The sequence below is a fragment of the Chlamydotis macqueenii genome, chromosome 23 (genome assembly GCF_036417535.1).
Source record: "Chlamydotis macqueenii isolate bChlMac1 chromosome 23, bChlMac1.mat, whole genome shotgun sequence".
Taxonomy (NCBI): domain Eukaryota; kingdom Metazoa; phylum Chordata; class Aves; order Otidiformes; family Otididae; genus Chlamydotis; species Chlamydotis macqueenii.
In genome coordinates this window covers 588,063-604,233 of record NC_141578.1, presented here as the reverse complement: position 1 = coordinate 604,233, position 16,171 = coordinate 588,063, and the positions used below count along the sequence as shown (strand labels likewise).

Here is a 16,171-nt window from a genome sequence, read left to right as displayed (position 1 = left end):
GGAGGGGAGGACGTTCAGAGTGATGGTGTTTGTCTTCCCAAGCAGCCATTGCGCGTGGTGGAGCCCTGCTTTCCCGGAAACGGCTGAACACCTGCCTGCCGCTGGGAAGCGGTGAATGAATTCCTCGGTTTGCTTTTCTTGCTTTTGCTTTACCTATTGAACTGCCTTTATCTCAACCCACGAGTTTTCTCACTTTTACACTTCCCATTCTCGCCCCCGTCCCACTGGGGAGGAGGGAGCGAGCGGCTGGGTGGGCCATAGCTGCCAGCTGGGGTTAAACCACAACAAATGTAAATACAAGGCAATCTCCAAAATCTGCGCTTTGTTTGATTTACAGATTTGCCCCAGCCACGAGGAGTTTCGCTATGGTTTTCCTTAGAATATTTCAAATACCCAGCTCAGAAAATGAGAGCACGTCCAGGTCACCAACAAAGGCTGTGCCCCTGCATCAGTGAATCCGAATCTCTGGGTTCCCAGCACCGCACTCCCTTTGGAGCAGCCGATGTCAGTCCGGGCTCTCGCAGCTGTCTATGCTGAACTTTTCTCTGTCCTGTTGAGACAGAAGAGAACATTCATGAGGTCCCTTCCCAAATTGAGCTGGTGCTATCAGTCTTCTAGATGGGGTTAGGAGGAAATTCTCCCCAAGGAAAGCTGCGGTTACACCAGGTTGCAGGAATGCCACACGCTACAGGGCATCTCCTGGCTGCATCTCCGCAGGCAAGGCAAGTCCTGCTGCTTGTGTGTGCGTGGACCATGCTGATATTGGAGACAAACAGAAGCAGCCCAAACAGCACAGGGCAAGATCCAGCACCCAGCCACCCCCCAAGTATGAGCCAGCATGACTGCTACCCACCTAGGTCTATCAATCACCCTAAAATTACACCACTTGCTGCTGGAAGCTCAGCCCTAGACTCCTCCTCCCTACCTGGAGAATTTTGTTGTAGGACAAGGGTGCAAACGAGTCTTCCAGGTAGCGGTTGCCAAAGCCCATGATCCTGTTCACTGCCTGGTTGCAGATGCCCGCCACCTTGGCGGTGAGGTGCACCGCGAAGGCAAACTGGATCTCCTGGGGGTTGACGTTGGTTCTGCTGACTGTCATTTCCTTGAGGATGTAAGCATCGGCCAAGTTCTTGAAGGAGCTGTAGGACATGTCCCTGAAGAACATTTGTAGCCGTGCGTCTTCCTTCACCTGTTGAAGAAGCAATTGAATGCACACATTATGAGCAGGTAACTCTGTGTGTCATCCGGGTGTTGAAGCCTTCACTCTGCTAGGACTGCAGCTGAGGGAGGACAGCCAGCCAGCCGCAATCACACCCAGGCGGGGAATTAAAAGCTGCCATTTCCCTGATTGCACTGCGCGCTTCCCTGCCCCGGGGAAAGTGATGGTGTTGCTCTGTTTTACAGCAGTACAGAGCTCGGCCCAAACTCCCTCGCCCCCACCGCAGCTCTCCTCTCACCTGCCTGTCCAGCTCATCTCCTGCACTCTGGAGCAGAGCGACAATTGTCTTGATGGCTTCATCTGCAGAGAGAGATCCCCCATTATCTCCAGCCCTTTCTCCAAGCCCCACACCCACACCCTCTAAGGGGGCAGTGCTGCCCATTCAGCCCCCCTGAAAAATTCCCTGAGCCCCGTGTATCCACCTCCATCCCTGCAAACCCCACTCCAGCCTATTCCCAAACCCACTCCAGCCTATGGCCAGGGGCCGTGTTATCCTTTAGCCAGGAGAAAGACCCTCGTACCTTTGAACTTCTCTCTCCCAGCCCTAATGCTGAAAATCTCCCCTGAGGCGTCATACGACTCTTCGGATGGCGTAAGCCCCCGAAGCAGGACTGAAGTCGGGTTTGAGTCCCGTGCAGGATTTGCATTGGGACAAATCTCATGCCTATATATTTTCTATACATGCCAGCAATGAAGCACTCGCAAGGGCGACTCACCGACCCCTTCGGTGCCAGCCAGCTGCGGTGGCTCCCCGCACCCACGTGCTCTGCTCCCCTGGCTCTCGCTGCCCTGAATGATCTGCCCGATCTCATCCGAGACTTGCGTGTAGTAACTGTCGAGCTGCTCCACGGCTGCTGGAAGGAAAACATGTCTTCAGAAGTGAGGATTATTTTTTTTGGTCACCATTGATTGAAACAAAAAGCAGCTGCAGCAATGGCTGCATCCGCATGATACTCATGCCCACCCTGGATTAGTGCAGACCGCCGGTGAACAATGGGGCTGTGCTCTCTGAACCATAACCGAGCAGCCGCGACTTGCCCCAAATCCACAGGAATCCCCTTGCCAGCTTTTCAGCAGCGGAAGGGCCAGGGCCGGGATGGAGGTGCCCTGCCTGCCGTACCAGCTGCCCGCACCCTTCCCTGCAGCAAATTGAAAGCAGCTTAATGTTTGCTGAAGATGTAATCTCAGGTCTCGAATGCAGGTTTAAACTGAACCACCATGCCCCTTGTTTACCGGAGGAGGAAAATCTGTGCTGGGACGGTTACTGCCGAGCAGCTGGTTTGGGGTGACTTGCTGGGCTCACAGGTTGGAGCAGTGACCTGTGCTCAAAGCACAGGCAGACTGACCCATTCCTGGGGCAGCAGGTTGAGATTGGAGTCCCTCAAACCCCAGAAAGCACCAGGAGGGTGATGTTTAGGTTAGAAACCAGCATTAAACATTATAGCTTCCCCAAAAGAAGCGAAACAGAGGTCCCGTTGGCAGTATGGTAGGTTTAGGGTCAGGGTTAGGGGTGGCAGGGGTCTCACCTGGCACGACCGGCACCTGGAAGGACCGCAGAACGCTGCTGAGTTGCTTGGCCCTCATCCTGGCTGCTGTCTCTCCCCACTCCTCCTCTGTGTGCTTCTTGAAGGAGAAGACCCTCTTGAGGCTGGGTCTGCTCTTCAGGGTTCTGCCCAGCGGTGGGGACATGCTTGAGTCCCTTCCAGCTCTTTTAGCCCCTTCTGTTCTGGAGCTGTACAGAGCTTTGGCATCTTTCTCCCTTGCTTTTTGCCCTCTGTTTTCCTTCTGGTTCTCAGGGCTCATCTTGAAGAGGACACTAAATAAACTTTTGAACCAAGAGCGCTGGGTTTTCCTTTTCCTCCTGGGCTCTGGCTCCTCTTTATTGATCTCCCCAGGGGCTTTGCTGTTGTCATTCAGAGCCTCATCCAGGTCTGACTCTTCAGATTCCTCCTCCTGGTCCTTCCTCGGGCCGAGTTTGGTGCACGAATATTTGCAGAAGTCGCTTTTTGACCGTTGCAGCCTGCCTGCCTTCCTCCCTTGCCCTCCAGCTTTCTCCTGAAGCTTTTTTTTGGCCAGCAAGGAGTTTTCGCAGCAGCTCAGCGAGCGCCTGACGTAGATCTCCAGCACTTTCTTGGCCCCTTGCCTGTCAAGCGAGAGGATCTTGCCCGACGGCTGCTTCCCTGTGTCCCACCAAAGCTGGTCCATAGCCACGGTCTGCACCTTGCTGTGAAGGAAAACAACATTTTCAGCCTCATTTTTGCTTTCCCCAGGATGCTGCATGGTCAGGCTGGGCACAATGGAGACCACCTCCATTTTGGCAACCATGGGATGTTTATGTTCCCAGCAAATGATCAACCCCGTTTATGGTTGTTATATGAGTGCTCCTTGCACAGGCTGCACAGGTGGGGTTTTACGACAGGCTATTGACCGCTGATAGCAGAAGCGAAACTGTGCAGAGCTGGGGAGGAAAGCTGGGCATGTCTGAGAGGGCAAGCCTGGTATCATCCAGGGGGTTTAATCCAGCAAGGGTGTCATCCAGATTCTGTGGTGCTCTATCTTCCCATTGCAACATATTCCCATACTGTGACAAAAAACCATATGCCAGGAGCACCATCCCCCTGATGAAAAACACAACCTGGATTTTTTACTATCTCCCCTTGGAGTATTGGCTGCTAAAAAAATCCCAGACCTTTCCCCAGCAAGGCTGGGTGCTTCCAGCCCTTGGAGAAGCCAAGGGCAATGTGGGCTTTTGCTAATATCCTCAGTCACTGCCAATATTGGCTGAGCACCTTGGGAGAACACAGCCCCTCCACGAGCTCTCACCAGCGCAGGGCTGTGACCAGAGCTCAGGGCACCTGGTCCTTCCCTTTCCCATCACCCTTTTCCTCCATGTTTACAAAAAAAAAATAAACAGGAGATGTTATTATTGAAAAAAAACAGCGTGGCGTGCCGTGCCTGTGCTTTGTGCTGGCTCTGCTTCCAAAACTGATCTTGCCCCTCAGAACACCAGACTTTCTCCAGGAACAGCAGCACACGGGAAGCCAACACCGAACTCCGGCACGCTCGGCTGTACAACCACCCTGGAGCCTCCGCTCAGGCCAGGTGAGTGACGTCCCAGCGCACAAGCACAGCCACCCACCCCAGCTTGGCCTTCTTTTGGATCAAGAAGGCAAGTGTCCTTCACCCAAGCCAACTCCAAAGCCACTTGATCACCTGATAATAAATCGTTCAACCAGATTTAATCACAGCAAAGCAACAACCCCCATCCGATGGCCACATCATTCTTTATTTGCTCTCTTTGGTATTTACCTTCTCATCGGTATTTCTGCCCTTCTGGACCTGTGTCAAGGCAAGCTCCTTGGTCACGGGCTCGGGTTGTAGGGTCTCCTGGGAGCTGCCTCTTTTATACCCGGGGCTGGCAGGTGGCTGAGTTAATTCCTATTTTTAGTAGCCATTCAGGTAGGAGAGCAGCCGGTGCTTCCGCCTGAGCTCCCTGCTATCACCTCCCTCGTGGCTGAAAACCAATGGGCTTGAGTTTCACTGGAGGAGAAAACAATTTCCTTGTGACGAATAGCAGCAGAAGAGCATAAAAATCACCTGGCACCTGGTGTAAGCACTGGCTTTGAAACCAGCTATGTTAGCCATCTGTTTGGCATTTATCTTTTTGTTGGGGTTTTTTAATGGATGTGATGCCATGCATGGGCTTTTCCGGGTTGTTTTTGTAAGAAGTCGTAACTGTCTCAGATAAATGGGGTTTCAACGCAGCAAGCAGATTGCACCGCTCACATCCCAGGAGCTTCCAGGAAAGTGGATGCTGAGGGCTCTTGCAGGACTGCAGACACTCTGGGGCACGGTGCTGAACTCCGAGCATGGCTGGGCTGCAACATCTTTGAAACCCACCCCGGGGTCCTTCAGACAGCCCGTGCACCCACCCTGAAATGTGAAACAGGACTGGCTTTGTGACCCGAGTCCTTTGCACCCACGTGGCTCCCACTCAGCCTTGCCCAGGGGCAGAGCGTCTCCCAGAGCCGAATTCGCCGGACACAGATCTGCGCGTCCCACCGTCGACAGTCTGCGATGGGCCATGCGAATCTTCAGCCTCTTGTCTTACATAGAGATCCGTCCGGCTGCACAGGCACGCTCCTGCAGGCTGCCGCCGTCCTCACTGCTGTTTTGCCATCTGATGGCAATATTCCGCACTGCACCTCGCAGGGAAGGTGCTGGGCGTGGACGCATTTGCCGGGCAGCAGGTGCCGGCACGCAGGCTTTGGAAAACCTCTCCACAAGATTTCCAGCTGAGCAGTGCTGCATTCCCTCCAGTTTGCAGCTGGGATGATGTGCTGCCCCAGCCCTTCCTGGATAAAAATGGTCTTTTCCTGATAACGGCTTCAGCTTGCGATTGAAACAGTCCAGGATTATTTTATTTGTTTTGTCAAACTTTCTGTGCCGTCATTTCCTATAATTGAGAGAGATCCAGTCCATTTCCCTCTGTTTCTCCTGAGCCTACACCGATGAATCAGGGTCTGATATTGATTAGGGATTACCTGGCTTTGTTTTTCAGCATCCCCATCCACTTCCCATAAATAATTAAACCATCCCTGAGGAGCTCCACGCTGCTAACTAGCATATGGCCACGTCCTTTCATAAGCAGGTCGATTCCATTGGGTGGGAAGGAGTTTCACAATCAATCTTGTTGGGTTTTCTTTTTCCTCTGCAACATCCATAAAACTAAAAGCCACATCCATTCCGGTGATGGGGCACAGTTTGGACATCTCCAGGTTGGAGATCTTGCTACTGGAGATCATCCAAGGCTGCGTCAAAACACTGTCGCTGCTCATGGAGGACTTCTCATTATTAAACTGGAAATCAGCATTGGTTTATGGCCTCTTGCAAGCTTTTCCTCTTCATAGTAACATTTCTGGACATGGCCTGAAGATGACCCAGAGTGACTGCAGGAAAAATCTTGACCTGAATTGGGATTCTGCACCCAGACCTTTATCCAAGTTCAGATCCCTTCTGGGATTTGGGACATGCTCAAGCCTAATGGGAGAGAGGCATAAGAAAAAGATGTTTGCAAGAGACCTGAGACCAAAAGCCCATTACCAGAGTTGGAGGAAGAGATCTGAATCCAAATTTGTCTGCTTTTCTCATCAATACTGAGAATGAGGAAGCTGGCTGGAAACGCGGTCACGTGGAAGGAGCACACAACGCCGAGGTTGGTATCTTCAGGCCAGTGACACTGGAGGGAAAAGCAGAACTAAAAGCGTGGGGACACAGCAGGGGAAACTGCCCTATTTATGGGAACTTGCTCTAGAAGATGGGAAAAAACAAGGGAGAGGTACTCTCCACATGGAGCCGCGAGGTGCAGAGGGCTGGAACAGGGTCAGGAGAAGACAGGAGTCAAACCATCCAGATTTCTTGGGAAGAAACCAAGACAGGCCACAGGCTGAGGCTGGAAATCAGGAAAAGCTTCCTTTGCAGGAGGGTGGGACAACCTCAAATGGGTGTCCAGAGGGGTTGGGGATCACCATCCTTGGAGGTCTTCAAGATTTGGCCAGCCAAAGCCACAGCCAACCTGACTGGGTGCTGGAGACCGTTGTGTTTTAAGAGGACCACAAAGGTCCCTTTGAGCCAACACCGGCCACCTGGGCACAAAAATATCTGCAGTTTCAGGTCTGAACCACAACGAGGGCGTTGAGGGCAGCCACCGCTGCCTGCCCTGGCCACAGTTTGGACAGACGGTGCAGCCAACACACGGCCTCGGTGGAAACCTCTCAGCCCAGTTGTGCGGTGCCTCTGATCCAAGAGGGTGGTGGGCACCAGCCCCCAAAGCAAATTCTCTTTTCCCCCAGCCCTGGAACTCATTTTCAGCTGCTTCCCTCAGCAGATGAGCAGCGTGAGACAGCAGCAGGCACGCATGGGCATTTCCATTTGCTGCCGTGCAACACCCTGCCCCAAAAACCACCTGCCCTGGGGCTGCTGAAGCACGGATGGTGAACTCTGGGGACCAAAGCACCTGCAGACCTTCAGGAAAGGCTGCACGGGGCCCGTGTGCCACCAGCCCTGGACTTCACCTGTGGCAAAAGTCACCAACTGCTGTGTGCTTTCCCTGCCCACGCCCGCACTCCAAACACCCCAGTGCAAGCAGCGGTTACTTGGCTGTTTACTGAAAGGGATGGGATGGGTTCCCGTTCCAGGAAAGCAGGAAATTTACAGCCCTCCTGCCTCTGTTTACCACAGGGAAAAGACACATTGCTCCGGGAAGGACACAAGGGCTTCCTGGGAGCATGAAAAGAGCTTGTTATTTCAGCTTATCCTTGAAAAGGTGCCCTTTGACTTTCACCCTCCAAGATCCCTCCGGAGCTGCGGCAGCACGGCACAAGGAGGGTCGGGTGCTTTTGGCAGCTTCCCAGCCAGAAGAGAAAATCCCCATTCAAGTCCAACCTTAGTCATCGCAAGAAAAACAGGTGAAGAGCGGGCATCTCGCATGCTCCCTGTGAGCCTGGTGCAAGCACCAGGGTCATTGATTGCCACCTTCTCCAGCAAAACAAACCACGCTGGCGGGACAAGTAATGGGATGCTGGGGAGCCATCAGGGGTGCTTCCATGGCAAGAAAGTGAGGGGAAATATCTTGTTAGGAGGTCAGGAAAAAATGCACCCATGAGTGGGTTCCCAAGAGTGACGCAGGGCCAAGATGGGACAGTTGCCGAGGAAGGTCTGCTTTCCCACCAAAGCTGTCCCTCAGGGCTGGGCAGGACTTACACTGACTCTCTGTTGGATTTCACCCCAAGAAAGAGCTGGCTTTAATCCTCTGGGACAAAAAGCACCTGTTGTGGAAGGAAGGGTGAGGCCTGGGTGCTCCACTGCACCTTCCTGGTATGGTCCATCTGCAGGCTGCAGCTTGGCTGGGTCCTGAGTAACCTCCAGCCCCCTCTCCTAGCAGAGATTTTGGTGTCTGTCCCTAGCAAGGGCCTCCCAACGGCTGTGACGCGATGCTCGTTTACCCCACTAGATCTTCTCCTTTCCTTCTCCTCCATCACCTGATTTGTCAGGCACTTGCGTTTCACCAGTGAGCTGATGATTTTTTTCTGGAAGTGAAACTTCTCAGCTAGCGTTTCTGGAAATGTCGTACTGTTGACATTGTGCCAATCAGCCACCATGTGCCTCACCACCATCTCCAGGCTCCAGTTAATGGCTGTAAAGAAGTTTTGGAGGAGCAACAGCAGTTACAGAGAGAGGGACCGTGGTTTCAGGTTGGCAACACCAGTTTTGGTGGAAACCTTAGCCACCAACTCTTGCCGAAATTTTTCACAAGACCGACAGTTCCCAGACCCATGCACAGCATTGCTGCCCCGAAAGCAGCGCCGATGCAGCTCTGAGATGGCAGCTCAGGTTTGGGAAAGGGTCGAGAGCAAAGATATGGGGCAGCAGGAGAATTTCCACCATGGTGCAAAAACAAGGTTGGAAGGAACTCACCTTTTCCTACCAGCCATGAAACGTGATGCTGCTCCACAACCTGTGTGTGTCCCTATAGCTGCAGAACGCCATGTGTCTGCACCGTGTTCATCCATCTGCTGAGCAGCTCAGACTGTTGCACGCTGGTTTAGGGGCTGCCAAGCTTGGGGACAAGATCTGGGTGCCCACAGGAGCTGCTTTAAAATGGGGAAGGCTGAGATTTCAGAGTTTCAGACCTTCAACCAGCAAGAAGTGGACTTTTCAACCGTCCACAGTCACAGGATTTCATTTCTTCAATGAAAAGCAATTGGAAAATATTAGTGGGTATTTTGGGATTTAAAACACGCACACACCTTGTTCCCTCCAGGTCACAGTGCCTGGGGTGGCAGGTACTCCTGCGTGGGACCCAAAGCAAAGAACCACGTGGCTGGCGACGAGCATCTCGTATCCATTACTGGCTTGCTTTCTTTTCACATCATTTAGTCAGCTAATTACTGAACGCATTACATGGAGGGAAAGGAGGTAAAATGAGACCCAGCTTAGGTCATCCCGGTGCTCTGGCCAGGGCGGATCCAGGCAGACATTTCAGCGCATTCCCACCCTTAATTGGAGGAGCAACCCCACAGGAGACAGTGAGATGACACTGTACGATCTGCAATGTCTGTCCATCCCCAAACTGGGAAAAGGGCTCAGATTCAGAGCAGCACGTCCATGCTTTGGGCCACTGCTCTCTGCAAAGGTGCTTCAGTAGATGTTCGACCAGGAGCACGGGCTCCGATGCTCTCTGCTCAGCCCGTCTCGCTATAAGAACAGAGCAGGCTTCACCGGCAAGGCTGAACCTTAAAGACAAGCATCCAAATCTACAAAGCAAACATATCACACTCTCTCCCAGGAGAGAAGCGAGCAGAAGACCAGCCCACACGTTCACCTGCGCTTTGGGGGCCGGGGGACAGTTTCTGAGTCTGTTTTGCTAACGAATCCCCAGAGATGTCACAGCTTTGGCTCAGGGCAGGTTTTGAAATCCAGGACCAGCTCTGTGGCCTCCTGCCCAGGAGATGCAAGAGATGCTGGTATTTCCCAGCGGAGCGCAAATCAAGTGCCACCTTCAAAGATCTCCTCTTTGAAGAGATCCCACCTCCAGTGGGTCTTCTTTCAAATCCTCATGCTCCTCATCCTCCAGCTGCTCCAGTTTGCTGGATTTCTCATGGATGATCTCCCCGGGAGTCTTAAAAAACCTGCAATTCATTTTTTAGCGGCTTTAAGTGTATGTTCAAACCCAGCCCCAAACCAGTAAATGCTGGAGCCTGAGCCCTCGTCAGCTGAGCTCTGGAGCTTGCCATGGTGTCTGCCATTCCTGGGCTTTGCTGAGGATCCCAGCTCTTGCTGTGCACCCAGGGTGCCCCACACCCAAGGAGACAAAGCTCAGCACTCATCAGCCCAGCGCTGGCATTTCAAGTCCCAGATAGTCCCAGGGAAGCAGGCAGCACTGAGAACAGGAGGCTCCTGGCTTATTTCCACCCCTTCTTCTGTCCGGAGGTGGACTTCTGGTGTCACTGGGGCACAGGAGGGAAATTTCCAGCTCAGGTGGGCTTGGGACATTTCCACCAGCCCCAGCTGACCCCACACAGGACAGCGGATGGATGCTGGCTCCAGGGCAGATTGCTGGCGCGCAGCTCTGGAAAGCGCACCAGATGGGACCTGGAGCCCAGGTGTCCCAGGTCCTGGCCTGGTGGGAACAGAGCCTGAACACAAACCCACCGAGGTGTTGCATTTGCAGGGGAAGATAAAAAGAAACAAACCAAAAAGCGACCACCGAGGTTTTACAAAACTGAAACCAGGCCAGGCTTTTATACCTCAAGAGGAAGGCTGACCCCGTCTCTCAGAGCCACGCAGAGCTGCTGCGGGACACCTGGGCCACGGGAGCACGGCACCAGGCTGGGACCAGCCCCTGCTCTCCCTCAGCACCATAAACCCAGAGGACAGACCACGTTCCTGTGCATCACCCCAGCACGCAGCAGATGCTGCAACTGCAGCCCAGTCTGGACCGTTAAGGATCGAGCGAGGTGAAGCAGCTGCCAACATCTGGAGCCCACCACCTTCCTGTGCCCCATCCGCGCTGTCCCGGGCAGCTCATCTCACTGCTTCATCTCACCTGAACAACAGCTTCTGCCCTGGCTCCTTTTTGATGATGTTGAGCTTGTAGTAATGCCTGAGCGCGTGTGACATCTTTTCATATGTCATGTTCATCCGGTTCTGAAAGACAAAAAGATTTGGGGGGAGATGTTGAGCAAAAGCAAGCGCCAGCACCTGGTTTGGGTCAGTCTGCAGCCGGAGCACACGTGGGTCATTCAAGGTGGGTTTGGGCATGGCAGGCTGCGGTGTGGATGTCTGAGCCAGGCTTGCTCCTGGGTTGGCTTTCCAGGGAGTGAGCAAGCCTCCCTCTTTAATCCCCAGGAGGCTGGCACCTCTTGGTAGCCCTGCACCCACTCTGTCCCACCCTTCCTGGTCCCTGTGTGTCAGCTCTGGGGAGCAGATCGTGAAGGCAGAAGCCCAGGAGTGACCAGTTTGTTCTCAGCGGCATTACCTTGTGGTTCCCCCAGAGCTCGGCAAGTCCGTTCGGGTTAACGACCCGGAAAACCTTGGCTTCCTTGTCTTCCCACTTGATGTAGGGCTCGTAGCGGCTGCCGGAGAGGAGCTGGTACACGTAATCCCACAGCAGCCTGCAGTCTGAGCGTGGGGGGAGAACAAATAGTCAGAGAGCTCCCGCTGAGGTACCTATGCTCCAGCCAGGGTCAGTCAGCAACAAGATTGCAGGCGTCAGCAATAACAAATAGAAGAGCCCAGAGCTCACGCACAACACTTATTGCTACACCTCAAATCGCTGGCAGGAACTACAACTTTTCAGCTGGGGAAACTGAGGCAGGGAAGCACACACCGATCCATTGAATAAATGGAAGGGGAACAGATGGGTAGATAGGACAAGGCACGATCTAATTTCCCCAAGGAACCAGGCTGTGAATTTATATTTACCTGCAATTTTCCCATCCACTGGGGCTGGCAGGGCTGTAGGAAAAGAGCAGATGGCTTCTGCCCTGCGGCTGCCCTCCGGGCTGTGATGGGAGAGGTTCAGCGGCGCCGCGTGGCTTTGGGACACAGGCCTACAGTCTGTCCCTGGGCAGGGAAAAAAACAAACAACCCTGTGGTGCATTATGGCAGGTCCCAGGAGATCTGCCAAAGCCTTGGAACGGGGGAAGGACAGCCCGGGCTGGTTACCAGCCTGGGACCTGCCCAGCCAGCGGAGGCAGGTGCTGAGGAACACCCAGGATTTTCCTAAGGCAGGAGCAGCAGAAGGTCCAGGGGGATTAGAGGAGATGCCAAGTAGGGTGAGGGCCAGATACGGAAGAAAAGGTAGAACAGGAAAGTGCCCCAGAGCACAGGCACTCTCTTGTGAACTGTTGTGAGAGCTCAAGATGTCCATCGCCCTACACCTGGGCCAGCGGAAGAGCTCAGGAAAGCTTTCCCAGACCCACCTCAGCACAAAGCCTGGCAGCAATACAAACCTACCCCCTCCCTAACTCCTACCCAAGCCCCCCAAGAGCACTGTTAGGCCTCATTAGCCCTGACCCTCGCCTGGGGCCTCTCCCCACTCCACCTATTGTCCCAGAAGCTCTATTTAAACTCAGCCCTGGCCCCTCAGCCCCTTCCCAGCTATGCTGCAGGCAGACTGGTCTCCAGCCACGGCCATGCCTCTGCCTGGCCATTGGCCCCTGCAGTCCAGATCTCAATTTGCAGACTGACTTCCAAGGGCAGCCATAGCCTTGCTGGGTCACAGTGGACCCACCTGCTGATCCCTAGACCTGCTTCTGAGCAGACCTGCTTCATCACCACAAGCTTCCTTGATGACTTGGACTTTGTTGGACCTAGCTGCCCATCTCCAGGGCTGTCCTGCTTGTCTTGCTGAGATACTGTGGGATGGGTTCAGCTGGCTGAGCTTCAAGCCCCAGGTGTGTGCAATCCAGTCTAGCTGAGGGCAGGACAGCTTGAAGGACAGCTGCTGTTCTCCACCATACCTTCCTCTGTGCTCCTGGCTTCCTTCAGGGGCGAGTTCAGCAGAGGGCTGCACACCAGAGCTCTTCTTTGAGTCTTAATGTACTGAAGTATTTCGTACAACACATCACCTGCAGGGAAGGAAAGTCTGCTCAGATGGTTTTGTATTATAGCAGAGACTCTCTCAGCTGATGGCGTTGCTCATATTTCTGTGCTACAGAGGAAGAGGTTTATTTCCCCATCCCAAAGCACTGGGAGTCCAGATGGACTAAAGGAAGGAATGGGGTTGTCCTTGTCTCCAGCAACCAACTGGCCAGGTAGGGCTAAAGCCTGGTCTGCTGGGACCCAGACCACAGCTTGTGCTGTACTGGGACAGCCCTCGGAAACGCCCTTGCACTCGGTCTAACCTGAGCTCGGAGCTCGGTATCAGAAGTCATCCTTGGTGAGGATGCACAGGGCTTTGCCGTTCATTTCAAACTTGCTTTCATCCATTGGCCGAAGGGAATATTCCTTCTCAGCCCATCTTAGCCAGTGGATCATGTCATCCTTGCTCCACAGGGAGGGCTGGATTCCTGAAACCAGGGGCAGCCTCTGAAACAACTCAGTCTCCATCTTCCAAACTGGTGAGGGGCAGGGTGGGATACTGGTCTTCTCCATCACCACATTTTCCCTCTACATTAAGCTCTCACAGGTCAAAAAACCCCCAAAGAGGGAAAATGAACCCTAATGACTGCTCCATTTTGTCCCCCTAATCTAGGCAGCAGGGAACGGTCCCTTGGTGGGACACCATGGCTGTACACAACATGTCCCACCCTGTGGGAACTCCTTTTTTAGGCAGCGTTGATTCACTCCACATCGACTCACTCAGCCTGCCTGGAAGCTTGAAGATCTCCCCGTCGCTGGTGGGTGCACGGCCGGCCTGGGACGGAAGTGGTACCAAAGCTGCGACAACAAAGCTGGGAGAGCTGACTGCCGCTTTACCCTGGGGAAAAGAGATCAAACACGTCACTGAGGGAAATTCCCAGCTCCGGTCCTGCCTTTGCCTCCATCGCAGCGCACACAGCCCAAACAGTTTCTGCCTGGTTTCTCATAGCAGCACGATGTGCTGTCTGCAGCTCTGCCACGCTGGCTCTAGGTCCCTTACCAGCCCCAGGAGGGATCTCTCGTTGCCCAAAACAGCATGAGTAGCCAGAGATCCCCCTCTCTTTCTCCAGCTTTTTTCTTTAGCGAGGCCCCTGCCCTCATCCAGGCTCTGGACGTGGGTTGTCTAGCCCCACTGCCTCAAGGATGTGGGGAAGCAGAAGATGGAGCCAAGACTGGTGGAGCCTGCAGTGCCCGTGCTGGCTCCCCTCCCTGCGGGATCCTCAGATGCGCGCTGGACGCCCGGGGTTTTAGGACAGTGCTTCAGTTCCTTAGAGCTGTGACAATACAGCTGGCAATACTGCTTGGGTTTTGTCTTAAAAGCGCTGTCTGAAGAGATCTCCAGCTTTTTCCCTAGGGATCATTTTAAGTGGAAATAGCTTTTCCCAGGGTTTAGAGATGTCCTCTCGTGTTCCTCTCCTGCCACTGAGTTCAAGCCCCTCAAGAATTTACTCCTCCCTCTCGGTTGCTCATTAAAGCTGCTCCCCCCTAGCCTGGCAGAGGTGCTGGGGCTGCCTCTCCTCCCAGCACCGACCAACTCACCTGTCCAGTGAGGCTGGAGGGGGCCAGCATCGCCCCCAGGCTCTCATCCAGAGCACGAGAGCCAGAAGGGAGCTCAGATCCTGCTTTCAGCTTCATCTAGATCTTGAAATATTACTGGCAGCCAAGCAGATAATGTTTCCCCTTAAAAATCTATTAACGTGAATCCCAGCAATTTCTCAGCGTCATCCTCTGGAAAATTAACAATTTTGCCTACAAATAGTATTTTCCGAGGCAGTTGCCAACTCTGGGCACTTCAATACACCCTCAGGCAGATTTTCGGAAGTTGTTAGAGCAGCCAGCACTCCTCAGCTGTGGTTGGGGGGGCCCAGGAGCCGAGCCCCTCTGAAAATCAGGGGTGAAGTTTTCAGACAGAGCTGACAGTGGTTGGATACAAATGCAAAGCTGGTGTCCCCAAAACGGGGAGCACGGGAGAGAGGAGCAAAGCGCTTCATCCCTCCCCAGGAAAACGCTTCCCTGGGATCCGGGGGAGTTACAGTGGGAGAGAGGCAGCGGGTTGGTGGTGGGCGGTGGGGTTTTCTTCAGCAGAGGGATGAGCGTGAACAGTTCAGTGGTGTCAGGGCTGCGGCTGTCTCGGGGGTGTTGGTGTTAGCAAAGCAAGCAGCTGCGTGGCACTGTAGGAGAAAACCAGGGAAACTCCGGAATAAACCCTGAACAGGCTTGATGACGATGCAAACTGTGTTTCGGATTCATTCTAAGCAATAAGCTATGGGAAAAATAAAAGTCAAAGAAATTAGCAGTGTATTTTGTCTAGAACTCCTCTAAAAACTGTTGCGGCTTTCTCCCATCGGTGTGACTCACTTACAGTGAGATTTACAGTAAAACAGGCCAAATGTTTGATGTTTTTCTTGCACCTAAAGATTTCTAGGGCACGAGACGCATCCTTAATTTTTGTTACTTTGTACCAAGTTTATGTTTTTGATTTTCACCTGCTCAGCTGTTTTCGCAGCTTTCGGAGCTGGCATTTCCTTGCTTCAAGAGGAAACACTCTCCTTGGAGGGGCTGGAGTGTGGAAAGCGAGAAAAGTCGGGGTGGGGGGTGAAAAAGAACCCCGGGAGGGGGGAGAGCAGCTTTCGGCTCAGTTCCAAACGGGGAGACGGAGCCACCCCCCGCCCCCGGTTGCTCCGAGCTCCGTGAAGCCGTTTTGCGGGGGGGGGCGGGTATCACCCCGCCGGGGCTTCCAGCCCCGCACTGGCGGGAGCAGAACCGGGGGGGGGCGGCTTTTACCTGCATCCCCGGTGGTGGAGGGCGGCCGCTCCCCGCCGCGCTGCTCGGCGCTGCCCCGGTGCCCGGCTCGGGGCGGGTCCGGCCCCTGCGGCCGCTGAGGCTTCGGCGCGGTCCTTCCGGGAAACGAAATCGAAAGGAGCCGGAGCCCGGAGAGGAGCAGGAGAGCGGCAGGGGGAGCAGCGCCCGGGGCCGTGCCGTTCCCCTCTCCCCGCTGCCGCGGTCCCGCGATCCCGCCCGCTGCCGGGGCCGGGAAAGCGCCGGTGCCCCCCGGGGGTCCCTGTCCTCCCGGGGGTCCCGTTTTCCCGAGGGGGCAGATGCGCTGCTGGAGAAAGGAGGGGTCCCGGGACAGACCGGGGGCGGGGAGGGGCAGCTCGAGCTCTTTTCTCTACAGGAGCGCGGGGAAGGGGAACGGGGGGGACGCACACGAGGGGACGCACGCCGCCCCGTGAGCACCAGCTGCCCTGCGCCGCACGCGCACCGGCACGTGCACAGCCCTGGTACGCCCGCGCGCCGGAACACGCC

The 16,171-nt window shown here is 54.4% G+C and overlaps 2 protein-coding genes across 7 annotated transcripts; both read right to left on the bottom strand.

The window, feature by feature from the left end:
* Positions 1–295: 295 nt before the first annotated feature.
* Positions 296–8,980, bottom strand: LOC104486648 (uncharacterized). 6 transcript variants are annotated; one of them, XM_086765649.1, is made up of 6 exons: positions 4,529–8,980; positions 2,746–3,800; positions 1,936–2,073; positions 1,458–1,519; positions 926–1,189; positions 296–550 (listed from the first exon to the last, which is right to left on the bottom strand). In XM_086765649.1, the coding sequence occupies exons 2-6, from the start codon at positions 3,542–3,544 to the stop codon at positions 506–508; spliced, it is 1,308 nt and encodes a 435-aa protein (XP_086621775.1). In that variant the 5' UTR covers positions 3,545–3,800; positions 4,529–8,980; the 3' UTR covers positions 296–505. The 6 variants fall into 6 exon arrangements, with proteins under 6 accessions (XP_086621775.1, XP_086621780.1, XP_086621774.1 ...); XM_086765654.1 differs by having other exon boundaries at positions 2,746–3,443; XM_086765648.1 differs by having other exon boundaries at positions 2,746–6,259; positions 8,696–8,980.
* A 134-nt stretch (positions 8,981–9,114) lies between these two features.
* ETV7 (ETS variant transcription factor 7) lies at positions 9,115–16,146 on the bottom strand. Its single transcript, XM_086765655.1, has 7 exons — positions 15,650–16,146; positions 13,586–13,703; positions 12,745–12,852; positions 11,705–11,845; positions 11,259–11,401; positions 10,827–10,927; positions 9,115–9,909 (listed from the first exon to the last, which is right to left on the bottom strand). The coding sequence occupies exons 1-7, from the start codon at positions 15,653–15,655 to the stop codon at positions 9,780–9,782; spliced, it is 747 nt and encodes a 248-aa protein (XP_086621781.1). The 5' UTR covers positions 15,656–16,146; the 3' UTR covers positions 9,115–9,779.
* Between the last annotated feature and the right edge of the window lie 25 nt (positions 16,147–16,171).